General features: G+C 45.2%; 1 protein-coding gene across 1 annotated transcript in view; it reads right to left on the bottom strand.

The window, feature by feature from the left end:
* DSCAM (DS cell adhesion molecule) overlaps positions 1 to 13,677 on the bottom strand; it is a 630,903-nt gene that overhangs the window by 91,834 nt on the left and 525,392 nt on the right. The window contains exon 20 of the mRNA XM_054049425.1: positions 1,289 to 1,422. Within this exon, the coding sequence (XP_053905400.1) occupies positions 1,289 to 1,422 (134 nt within the window). The remainder of the gene's footprint in view (positions 1 to 1,288; positions 1,423 to 13,677) is intronic.

The following is a 13,677-nucleotide window of genomic DNA, read 5'->3' on the forward strand; positions in this document are numbered from 1 at the left end:
CTGGTAGAGGGCAAATATACTGGTCACTGGATGAGTAGTTTTCTGTTCCCTGAGTGACCAGAGCAGGGGCTGCACTAGAGTAATCAGGAACCTGCTAGAACCAGTTCAGGCAGGCAGGCTAATTAGGACATCTGGAGCCAATTAAGAAGAAGCTGCTAGAATCAATTAAGACAGGCTAATCAAGGCACCTGGGTTTTAAAAGGAGCTCACTTCAGTTTGTGGTGAGAGTCTGAGGAGCTGGGAGCAAGAGGTGCAAGGAGCTGAGAGTGAGAGGGTGGGCTGCTGGAGGACTGAGGAGCACAACATTATCAGACAGCAGTAGGAAGGTCCTGTGGTGAGAATAAGGAAGGTGTTTGGAGGAGACCATGGGAAAGTATTCCAGGGAGTTGTAGCTGTCATGCAGCTGTTACAGGAGGCACTATAGACAGCTGCAGTCCACAGGGCCCTGGGCTGGAACCCGGAGTAGAGGGCAGGCCCGGGTTCCCCCCAAACCTCCCAATTGACCTGGACTATGGGTTCTTCCAGAGGGGAAGGTCTCTGGGCTGTTCCCTAACCCACCTGGTGAATCTCTGAGGCAAGAAAATCCGCCAATAAGCGCAGGACCCACCAAGATAGAGGAGGAACTTTGTCACAATATGTTACATTTGCATCAGAAAGACAACCATTGATGTTTATAAAGAATAGATGTTCCCCCAGATTTTAAAATAGCTGGTTTCCTTCCTGATTGAGGGAGAGAGAAAGGCATGAGATGGCTAGCCAATGTTCAATTCAGTTATCCCTTGTCACATTTTCAGCAAGTAATAATGTGCATATATAGGATGGGCAAATGTTTCTGGCACAAATACTCATATTCACAAGCAAATATGATCATTCACACATTATTACATTCATTCACAAATGAATGCCCAAGCCAGAACTGTAGGAACACAGATCTAAATGCAAGTTGGAGTTAGCAAATATGTTCATAAATAAATGTTTCCACAATTTATCCAGCTGTAATTGTGTCACAGAGAGCTGGCAGTTGGTCTTGTGAGAACCAACTAAAAAGCTTCAGAACCTGTGCCTTTAAAATCATTTAACCTTGGAATCCTATGATTTGTAAATTAGTGTGCTGTATTAAGCTTTAAGTACTGTCAAGAAGGATATATATTATGGGGGGGGGATGTTTCAGAGAAAGGAGAGGGGAAAAAAAGGGAGAAAATTCAATAAAAGTGTTAGGCACTAAACATCTGGAAATCTATATGGATAGATCAATACTGAACTTCTAAAGTTGTTTTGTAGAACTTACTGTGGGGTAGGGGTGTGAGCAGAACACGGTGTACTTTCGGATGACACCATTTAACTTAAATGGGGGGAGCCAGGACACAAATACTGTGGATGGTGATGCTGCAGCTGCTTTAACTCCAGCAGGAGGACCTGGAACTGAAAGAGCAACATGTATAGTTATCAAAGTGGACCAACGCAATCGAAACAGACTGACCTGTACAGTACAGCATATCTAACAAGAAAACAGCTCAGAGGTCTTAATGTACTCAAGAAATGGAAAAAAAGGGGAAGAAATCCTACCAAGAGTCAATTGCATCCAGTGAAGTATTTGTTATAATTAATATTTTATATATCATCCCCCCCGCCCACAATTATTGAATCTTTGCAGAGATTACATATGTGAAATTATGTGCTCTACATATTTATAATATAAATTTGCATATATTTATACATATCTATATGCACACAATTATTTATTTACAGTAGATCCTTATGTATTGCATCACAAACTACGTGAAAAAACTAATTAACGCTGCACAGTTAAATACTCAAGTCAGGAAATGCCACATTGAATTTTCTGTGTACAACATTAACCCTGCCTCCCTGTGTATTTGCATTATGAGAAAGAATTTAATGATATGCACTCATTTCTTAAGCATACAATATATTGTATAATTTTTCTACAACTTCAGATATATAGGCATAGCCTCTTCCTATTGTGTATGTGAGACCGTCCATGAAATATGAAACTTATATGAAAAGTATGCAATAAACTGTACTTATTACAACATGCTACAAGGTCTTTTTAGTGTGAGAGCTGGTTGAATTTTTTTTTTTTGGACAGAATAGTTTACTACTGAAAAATGCAAGTCAGTAAAAAATCTACTGTTTTGTGGGAATGAGTCTATTTCAACAACATTTTCTATGGGAAAAATTCAGAATATTTCATATTGATAATGTCAAAACATTTTGTTTAGATAGTGTTGAACATTTTCATTATCATCATCATTATCATTTCAACTTAGAATACATTAAATATTTTAATTATAGATACACCTGTAACATAAAAATTAAAACAAGATTTTCAACACTATCAAAAAGAAATGTTTTGATAGTATCAAAACAAACCATTTGATGGTTCCAAATACATTTTTTTCTGAATTTTTGAATGGGAAATTTCAGCTTGTTCTGATTCTGAATGTCTTTTTAATGTTGCAAAAAGAAGAACAGGAGTACTTGTGGCACCTGTGGAATGAAAAGTTCGTTTGCTGATCTGGTCTTTTCAGTATCATAAAAAAATCGCTACTAAATACACACCATCTTAGGCCCTGGTTCTGAAATTAATAGGCACCACGTAGGTGGTAAGGTCTGCTCGCAAGAAGAAGCTAGCGAGATTGGGGCCTATGTTAGTTTCATAGTTAGTTTAGATTGCAGCTAAAGTTAGTTTCATAGTTAAATGCCTCAGCCTTTGAAATGCATTTAAGGAAAACTTCAGTTTCTACATGTGCATAGATAAATCAGCTTTGTCGTACACTGCCACTCAACTGGATCTAATATTTTTCTAAACAGTTTAAGAAAGCTGATTGGTAAGTACCACTAACTACAATTTTGCCTAAGATGCAGCCATTCAAAATACTACGGAAGCTTCCTGTAATCCAGCATTTTCTATTTATACTGTATTGAGGATGTTACTAAAGGTCCAAATGAGGAGCTCATCATTATATTCACATAACCCCCCCCCCACCTTCCCACCAATCCTTGCTCTGAAAGGCTAATTCATTTAGTAGATTCTATCCAATCCACAGTAAATATTGATGTTTGACGGCATTCAGCTCAATATTTATATCCAGCTCATTAGAAATGCTATTTGTTACTGCTGCTGAAGAATGAAACCTGGCTCTCCTGGGTAATTACTTAGCCCAGTGGGAGATTCCTTTATGGTTAGTAATGTCTCCTGAAAATCACTGCAACTAGATAAGCGGGTTTAAAATAATTTATTGCCAAATTAGTGTTTGATCCATGGGGAGAGGTTCTGACGGGAGTGGCTCTTATCTGTCAACTGCTGAAGGATTAATTCAAAATTGATCTAGAGTTTTCCAGACACATGAAAAGGTTTACTTTTCACTGGATTCCTATATTTTCTCCTAGAAGGTGTAGATATTGACAAACTTTAATTGCTAATAATTTTTCATTTTAGATATTCATTCAGAAAACCCTGAAGGATATTGCTGTGACATGTTAATCCAAGTTTGTTTTTATCTTCTCCCTCTAGATATATATACAAACATACATACACACATATCCAGCTTCTGCATTCAGAAAAACTACATGAGGCTGTGAAAGTGTTCTATCCTGGAGCATAGAGTGGGTTTATATAATAAAATAACTGCAATGCTTATTAAATGTGATCCCTGAATATTCTGAAGAACCTATATTTGGTGGTGATATGTGCTGCTGACCTTATTATTGAGAGACATGCTCACAATCCTACACTGGTAGCCACTGTCACCCATTGTCACTCTTTTCTATGGAACTAATAGTACAGCTGGGCAGGAAATGTTAGAGTTTTTCCTGATACGGTTTTTCAGATTTTGAATGTTTTTCTGTCCCAAAACAGAATGAAAAATTGAAATCACAAAAAATGTTGAGAGTTGATAATCTAGAAAAAATACAGACAAAAATACAATCAAAACATTTCATTTTGAAAATGTCAGAACAAGACTGACAATCTCAATTCTTTTTTTTTTTTCAAAAATTTGTAGACAGAGAGATTGAAACCAACCCCTTCTCATTAAAAGTTTAGATTTCAAGTAACTGATATTTTCCCATGAAAAAGTATTTTGTTGGAAAATTCCTGACTGACTGTACCTAATAGCTTCTGGTTATAATAGGACAGATAATCCCACATGTTCTCTCAAAATTGGCTAATGGCTGTAGTGATTTTAAGAGGGTGAATTCAAAGGTGATCTTTTGGTTGCAGCCTGAGATTTCCATCATTCTCACAATCTCTTTGAGTCCTCTAATTCCTAACAATGACAAGCTAGACATGGCATGTACTATGGACCGCTTTTCAGTGACTGCCAGGGGTGAGACAGAATAAAGGTGAGTTAGGAGGAAAGAAAGACCCAACACCAAAACACTAAACACCACTTAAAGCTGTCCTTGTGATCAGACATTGGACCCCAAGCTTGTTCCCTGGACAATAGGAGCTTAAAAACAGCATAGAGATAGCATGTTTCATGACATGCAGGAAAGGGAGCACTTTGTGTTGTCCCTGTGGCTGCATGAAACTGTGTTGAAAGGTGGGAGAGGACAATTATACTGAGAGGACTAGGATGGGGAATAGAATTTACTGATGGTGGAGCATGGGGATCTAGAGTGGCTGTGGCTCCAGGAGCTCTCTCACAGCAGGTGTGTAGCTGACTATTTTTCTGCACAGTACCAGACACCCGGGAGGCAAAAGTGCCATGAGTGGTACATTTGAAGGCTCTATCACTCCTGTGAGAGCAGAGCTTTGCTCTGTACTCAGGATTTCGACTCTGCAATATATAGAGCCAAGCCACTAACCATTATGTCTGGCACCCAACTTTTTTGGGTGGAAAAAAAGGCATTGCTGCCTAAACTTATATTCCTGCTAGACAATATGAGCAGAATGTTTTAAAATAAAAAAGAGTGAATTTGAAAAGCAAGACAGAAAGACACATGTATCTTTCTGGATCATCAGAGTCCCAAAAGCTGCATATGGCAGCTATGCAATAATACAAAGTCAGGCATAGCAGATTAAGGCTGCCACAAGGCCAAATTGGGCTGTATGTACCCACATCTAAGTATCCCTTTTTAACAGAGCCTTGCGTGAGTTAATAGCCCAGATTCTCAGCTTGTGCAAATTGGCGTAGTTCCATTGAAATCAATGGAGCGGTGTTGATTTACACTAGCTGAGGGTCTGGCTCAATGGGTCTATCTAATAAAGAATAGAGATTCATTGTTTTAATTAAGGTTTTATAATGTATCATTTCCAATAAAGAAATATGAAGGAAATAATTCAATCCCCATGCCATCAAATATAGCTTGTGAAATGCAGTTTAAACCCAAGGAGGGAGAGAATTAGAAAATCTATTTTAATTTTTAATGATCAGTAAAATAAATCCACGGGTGAAGAAGACACTTGGCTTATGAGTGGCTCCATTGAGAGTGAAAAGGGTAGGGTAAAATGCAATGAATTCTTAAAATAGGAAGTTTCTGCTCCACTTCTCATGGTGCCACTAGGATCTCTGAGAGGAACAATTACTTTCTCCGAAGGCTCCTGGGGAGAAAAGTTACGCAAAAACATTAATGATGCCACCTTCAAAGGAAGCCTCACTTCATATTCTCAGCTGGAACCTCTCTCATTTCCTAAGCTCAATAGCAACCATGTCTGACCTCTGGTGTCTAAAATGAGTATTGATTATTACAAGAAATCCAAATGCAAACTCATTTTCTCTAGCCTGATTTCCTTAACACTTGGGTTACTGTTTACATTTGCTACTTGGGAAGAAAATATTTTGTCAATTTCAGGGCTGTTAAAGATATTCTGGATTTATGGACATGTATATCGGAGCTGGGAACCCATATTTAAGTGATGAATGGCCACAATGTGCCTTTATCAATAATAATGGGACATACCAGGCCCTTGATTTAAGGAAAACTTCCTACTGATGTAAAAACAAGAAACAAAAACAAAAACAAAAACGACACGATATAACCCAATAATAATAATAATAAAGAACTAGGAGGCTTGATGGTAAGGTAAAGACACTCAAGAATAAGTTTATTATTGAAGAGTGGGATACTCTGTCCTCAATTTAAGTAGAGTTGAGTGACCACAAGTAGAAGATATGAGCTCTCCAGATCTGAACTCTCCCGAAGATGTCATATATTTACCACCAGAGTTTGTTGAAAGAGCAGCCAGCAGCATCATTCAGCTGCTAACTTCCTCAAAGTTCAGGGGTGTTTGGCTCCAGGGCTTTGGTTTGGACCATTTCTAATTTTAACCCTCTCACTATCCTAGCAAAGATCTGTACCAGAATTAAAATAACTGCAGTGAAGCTGGTGTAAGATATGTATATAGATAATGTCACTATTTCATATCTACATATCTTAAATGAGATTCTCTTTGAAGAATTAAACAGTAGGGCCATTGAGCTGACTCTTGCAATATCTGAAAAGGTTGGGCTTACTGATTTAGGGACAGATACTGCTTAACACCTCTGTGGTTTTTCAGGGAGGAGGAGGGTTAAAGGAGCCCCCTTTTGAACCAGGCACAATCATTGCCTCTGTGCTTTTCAGAATGCGGAGACTGCTCACTCTATGCATCCCAGGGAGCAAGACACCCAAAAGGAGTCAGGGAGAAGGAAGAGACACGACCCTGGCCCTCCATCATAAGACTGGCCAGCACACATTTGGTAGTATGCTCTACTCTCCCTGAAGGGACATAGCAGCAGGTGCTCTCCCTCTGTACTCTGAGGGGCTCTGAGAGGAATTCTGCCTCCCTGAGACAGAATTCTTCCTGCGCTCCCCTGGAGCAGCGTGTCCCACTCTTGACATGGGGGCTGAGCCCTCAGTGTTAGGTCACTGGAATGGAATATTTACTCAAGCATTGCCACATTGGCTCTCCTGTCACCTCAAATGCAAAAGTCCATTGAGAACATTTTACAGTATTTTACAATTTTAAATTTATTTTTAGACATTTCTTGAAGCCAGAGACACATCTATAGCAACTTCAAATTCATGGTGTTTTGGAGTGCGACAACAAGAAGGTTGGTGGTGATTGGATGTCTAACATAGTGAATGTCAGTGAAAATAAGGTAGGATCAGAGGCTAAAATAGGGAAAGAACAAGTTAAAAATTACTTAGACAAGTTAGATGTCTTCAAGGCACCAGGGCCTGATGAAATGCATCCTAGAATACTCAAGGAGCTGACTGAGGGGATATCTGAGCCATTAGCAATTATCTTTGAAAAGTCATGGAAAATGGGAGAGATTCCTGAAGATTGGAAAAGGGCAAATATTGTGCCATTCTATAAAAAGGGAAATAAGGACAACCGGGAGAATTACAGACCAGTCATTTTAACTTCTGTACCAAGAAAGATAATGGAGCAAATAATTAAGCAATCAATTTGCAAACATCTAAAAGATAATAAGGTGATAAGTAACAGTCAGCATGTATTTGTCAAGAACAAATCATATCAAACCAACCTGATAGCTTTCTTTGACAGGGTAATAAGCCTTGTGGATGGGGGGGGGCGGGGCGGGAAGGAGAGTGGTAGACGTGGTATATCTTGACTTTAGTAAAGCTTTTGATACTGTCTCACATGACCTTCTCATAAACAAACCAGGGAAATGCAAACTAGATGGAGCTACTATAAGGTAGATGCAAAACTGATTGGAAAACTGTTCCCAGATATGCTGAAAGGGCATATTGAGTGGGGTCCCGCAGGGATCAGTTCTGATCTGGTTCTGTTCAATATCTTCATCAATGATTTAGATATTGGCATAGAGAGTACACTTATAAAGTTTGTAAATGATACCAAGCTGGGAGGGGTTACAAGTGCTTTGGAGGATAGGATTAAAATTCAAAATGATCTGGACAAACTGGAGAAATGGTCTGAAGTAAATAGGATGGAATTCAATAAGGACAAATGCAAAGTACCGCACTTAGGGAGGAACAATTAGTTGCACACATACAAAATGGGAAATGATTGCCTAGGAAGGAGTATTGCAGAAAGAGATCTGGGGGTCATAGTGGACCACAAGCTAAACATGAGTCAACAGTGTAACACTGTTGCAACCCCTCCCCCCCAAAAACCGAACGTCATTCTAGGATGTATTAGCAGGAGTGTTGTAAGCAAGACACAAGATGTAATTCTTCCGCTCTAATCCGCACTGATTAGGCCTCAACTGGAGTATTGTGTCCAGTTCTGGGTGCCATATTTCAGGAAAGATGTGGATAAATTGGAGAAAGTCCAGAGAAGAGCAACAAAAATGATTAAAGGTCTAGAAAACATGACCTATGAGGGAAGATTGAAAAAATCGGGTTTGTTTAGTCTGGGAAAGAGAAGCCTGAGAGGGAACATGATAACAGTTTTCAAGTACATAAAAAGGTTGTTACAAGAAGGAGGGAGAAAAATTGTTTTTCTTAACCTCTGAGGAGAGGACAAGAAGCAGTGGGTTAAAATTGCAGCAAGGGAGGTTTAGGTTGGACATTAGGAAAATCTTCCTAACGGTCAGGGTGGTTAAGCACTGGAATAAATTGCCTAGGGAGATTATGGAATCTCCATCATTGCAGATTTTTAAGAGCAAGTTAGACAAACACCTGTCAGGAAGGGTCTAGATAATACTTAATCCTGCCTTGAGTGTAGGGGACTGGACTAGATGACCTCTTGAGGTCTCGTCCAGTCCTATGATTCTACGTGTTCTGATGGTCCAAACATATAGACTTACAAAATGATTTGAAAGGATTTCACTGTCTTTTGGGGTGTGGCTAAGACATACAGAGTGGGAAGCAGCATCTCAAGGCAGGTTCAGACAGAGTAATTGCTGCTGATGAACTAAAGGAGTTTCTGGTGTTGTAGCTGTGTTGGTCCTAGAATATCAGAGAGACAAGGGGGCTGAAGTAAAAGACGGTTACTCACCGTTGTAACTGTTGTTCTTCGAGATGTGTTGCTCATATCCATTCCATTAGGTGTGTGCGCGCCGCGTGCACGATCGTCGGAAGATTTTCTACCCTAGCAACACCGGCGGGTCGGCTGTGGAGCCCCCTAGAGTGGCACCTTCATGGCGCTGAATATATACCCCAGCCGACCCGGCGCCCCCTCAGTTCCTTCTTGCCGGCTACTCCGACAGTGGGGACGGGGGGCGGGTTTGGAATGGATATGAGCAACACATCTCGAAGAACAACAGTTACAACGGTGAGTAACCGTCTTTTCTTCTTCGAGTGCTTGCTCATATCCATTCCATTAGGTGACTCCCAAGCCCAACTTAGGTGGTGGGGTCGGAGTGAGACATTGCTGTGTGCAAAACCGCTGATCCGAAAGCAGCATCGTCTCTGGACTGCTGCACTAGTTCATAGTGAGCTGTAAATGTGTGGACTGATGACCAAACCGCTGCTCTACAAATGTCCTGGATCGGAACATGTGCCAGGAAAGCAGTCGAGGAAGCTTGGGCCCTCGTGGAGTGAGCGGTGAGGTGCGGTGCTGAGACACCTGCCAGGTCATAGCAAGTCCGGATGCAAGACGTAATCCAGGAGGATAGGCGTTGTGAGGAGACCGGTGAGCCTTTCATTCGGTCGGCCACTGCAACGAAGAGTTGTGTCGTCTTTCTAAAGTGCTTTGTGCGGTCAATATAGAAGGCCAGGGCCCTTCGTACGTCCAGGGAATGCAAACGTTGATCCTGGACAGTGGCATGTGGTTTGGGATGAAAGACCGGGAGAAAGATGTCCTGGTTGATATGAAAAGGAGAAACCACCTTAGGGAGAAAGGCAGGATGTGGACGAAGCTGCACTTTATCCTTATGGAAAACTGTATAAGGGGGCTCGGATGTAAGCGCCCTGAGTTCAGAAACGCGCCTTGCTGAGGTGATGGCTACAAGGAAGGCTGTCTTCCAGGATAGGTACAAAAGTGAACAGGTGGCCAGTGGCTCGAATGGAGGACCTGTGAGCTTGGAGAGAACCAGGTTGAGGTCCCACGTCTGAACGGGCTGACGTTGTTGTGGGTACATCCGGTCTAAGCCCTTGAGGAATCTAACGACCATCGGGTTAGAGAATACCGAGGACGCGAGTTCCCCTGGGTGAAAGGCCGATATAGCGGCCAGGTGAACTCTAATTGAAGATATCACCAACCCCTGCTGTTTTAGGGAGAGGAGATATTCCAAAATGAGAGGAATGGGTGCCTGCAACGGGGACATGGCTCGTTGTTCGCACCAACAGGAGAACCGCTTCCACTTGGCCAGGTACGTGGTGCGTGTTGAGGGCTTCCTACTGCTCAGCAGAATCTGTTGGACAGAGTGCGAGCATTGCTGCTCTGCCTGGGTGAACCATGGAGCAGCCACGCCGTGAGGTGGAGTGATTGCAGGTCGGGGTGACGCAGCCGGCCGTGGTCCTGAGAGATGAGATCCGGACACAACGGAAGCGGGATCGGTGTCTGAACCGAGAGTTCCAACAGTGTGGTGTACCAATGTTGTCTCGGCCACGCTGGAGCGACCAGAATTACCTGTGCCTGGTCTCTGCGCAATTTTAACAGTACCTTGTGGACCAGAGGAAACGGAGGGAAGGCATAAAACAGGTGGTCTTTCCAGGGAAGGAGAAACGCATCCGAGAGGGAGCCCGGAGCTCGACCTTGCAGGGAGCAGAACACGTGGCACTTCCTGTTGTCTCGAGATGCAAACAGGTCTATCTGGGGAAACCCCCACCTCCGGAAGATGGAATGTATGATGTCCGGACGGATAGACCACTCGTGCGTCTGGAAGGACCTGCTGAGTCGGTCCGCTAGAGTGTTCTGGACTCCAGGGAGGAACGATGCCGTGAGATGGATTGAGTGGGCGATGCAGAAGTCCCACAGGCGAATGGCCTCTTGGCATAGAATTGACGAACGTGCTCCTCCTTGCTTGTTGATGTAAAACATGGCCGTGGTGTTGTCGATGAGAACTAACACACATCGGCCACGTAGGAGGTTGAGAAATGCCTGGCACGCCAGGCGCACCGCCATCAGTTCCCGAACATTGATGTGCAGGGCTAGCTGGGGTGCAGTCCACAGGCCCTGGGTATGGTGTTCGTTGAGATGGGCGCCCCAACCCAGAGATGAAGCGTCTGTGACCAGGTGCAGAGAGGGTTGTGGGGCGTGAAATGGCATCCCCTCGCAGACCACATTGTGATCTAGCCACCAGGTGAGGGAGGTCAGGACCGAGATCGGGACCGTGACCACCATGTTCAGGCTGTCCCGATTTGGTCGATATATTGACGACACCCAGGTCTGGAGTGGGCGAAGCCGAAGTCTGGCATGCCTGGTTACGTACGTGCAGGAGGCCATGTGACCCAGCAGGGTAAGGCACGACCTCACCGTGGTAGTTGGGAACGCCTGGAGCCCTTGAATGAGGCTCGTGATGGTGCCAAATCGGTTGTCTGGCAGGATGGCTTGTGCACGTCTGGAGTCTAGAACTGCGCCTATGAATTCTATTCTCTGGGTAGGTTCTAGAGTGGATTTGTCCTTGTTGAGTAGGATGCCCAACTCGTTGAATGTGTGCACTATTATGTGGACGTGAGCTTGAACTTGCTCCTTGGTGCGACCGCGTACCAGCCAGTCGTCTAGGTACGGGAACACCTGTATCCCTTGCCAACGAAGGTACGCTGCCATGACAGCCATACATTTCGTGAACACTCTTGGGGCCGAGGATAGGCCGAAGGGAAGGACTGCAAATTGGTAGTGCACCATGTTTACCACGAATCGCAGGAAGCGTCTGTGAGGTGGGTAAATTGAGATGTGAAAGTATGCGTCTTTCATGTCGAGGGCGGCGAACCAGTCTCCAGGATCGAGGGAAGGGATAATGGCCCCCAAAGAGACCATGCGGAACTTCAACTTTACTACGAATTTGTTGAGTCCGCGCAAGTCCAAGATGGGCCGCAGACCTCCTTTGGACTTGGGGATCAGGAAGTAACGGGAATAAAATCCCCTGCCCCTTAACTCTACTGGAACCTCCTCTATGGCCCCCATAGCAAGGAGCGTGGAAACCTCCTGTATAAGAAGTTGCTCGTGAGAAGGGTCCCTGAAGAGGGACGGGGAAGGGGGGTGTGAGGGGGGGATAGAAGAAAACTGGATAGTGTATCCCCTCTCCACTGTGCGGAGGACCCAACGGTCCGAAGTTATAAGGGACCAAGCACGGTGGAAGTGGGAGAGACGATCCCGAAAGGAGGGGGCTGGATCCTGGGGGATGACTGGGGCGCCGTCCTCGACCGCACCTTCAAAAGTACTGCCTGGGGCCTGAAGGTGGTCTAGGTGGCCCCTGGTTCTGGCCGGGTTGAGGGCCGGCCCACCTTCTTCTACCACCTCGCCCTCGCCTCCGGGTCGAGTCCTGTCTCTGACGAGGCGGGGGGGGGGTAGAAGCGCTGAGGCTGCGGCCTAAATGGTCTGCGCTGAGGGCCCACAACATGCATCCCCAGGGAGCGCATGATTGTTCTCGAGTCCTTGAGGCTCTGCAGGCGAGAGTCCGTCTTGTCCGAGAACAATCCATGTCCCTCAAAGGGCAGATCCTGTAGGGTTTGCTGTAGCTCCGGAGGCAAACCCGAAACTTGAAGCCAGGAGATCCTCCGCATAGCGATACCCGAAGCCAGGGTCCTCGCAGCTGAGTCTGCTATGTCCAAGGAGGCCTGCAAGGAGGTCCGAGCCACCTTCTTACCCTCCTCTACCATGGCTCCAAACTCTTCCCTGGACTCTTGGGGAATCAACTCCTTAAACTTCCCCATAGAGTTCCAGGAGTTAAAATTGTAACGGCTCAATAGCGCCTGTTGGTTCGCCGCTCTAAGTTGCAGCCCTCCGGCTGAGTAAACCTTACGGCCAAACAAATCGAGCCGCTTAGCCTCTTTTGATTTAGGCGCTGCAGCCTGCGGCCGTGGCGCTCTCGTGCGTTCACTGATTCCACCACCAGTGAACACGGTTGGGGGTGGGTATACAAGTACCCGTAGTCCTTAGACGGGACAAAGTACTTCCTTTCCACCCCTCTCGCTGTGGGTGGGATAGAGGCAGGAGTTTGCCATATCGTATCCGCATTGGTTTGTATCGTGCGGATCAGGGGTAGCGCCACCCTCGATGGGGCATCCGCTCCGAGGATGTTCACGATAGGGTCCTGTACTTCCACTATCTCCTCCGCCTGCAGGTCCATATTACGGGCCATCCTACGCAGGAGATCCTGGTGAGCCCGAAGATCTATCGGAGGGGGACCCGTACATGAAGTGCCCGCCACTGCCTCATCCGGAGAGGAGGAGGAAGACGCCTCCGGTGGTACTGGATCCAAGGGGGGGTCCTGATCCCCCTGCTCTTGGGCCGGAGCATCACCTGTACTCGGGTCTATGGTGTCAGGTGGCGTGGACACGGAAGCCTCCATGCCCCCTGGCGGAGGCCGAGAGATGGTGGATTCTGGGGCCCTTCTAACCGAGTGACCCGAGCGAGAGGTCGATGGTATTGGAGCCCCTTGCTCCTGGTGGTACGCCCACGGGGTCCAAAATGACCAGTGAGATGGTCCATGAGAGTGGTCCTCTGCCATCTCCTGCCAATGGCCCAAGTTCCGTTCCTCGGCTTGCCCTTGAGGGGGGTATGCCGATCTCGACAGGTCCTCCGAGGAGCGAGACACCGATCTTGACGGCCATGGCGGTGCCGAGAGAGATGAA

Source organism: Malaclemys terrapin, chromosome 1 (assembly GCF_027887155.1).
Source record: "Malaclemys terrapin pileata isolate rMalTer1 chromosome 1, rMalTer1.hap1, whole genome shotgun sequence".
In the NCBI taxonomy this organism is placed as follows: domain Eukaryota; kingdom Metazoa; phylum Chordata; order Testudines; family Emydidae; genus Malaclemys; species Malaclemys terrapin.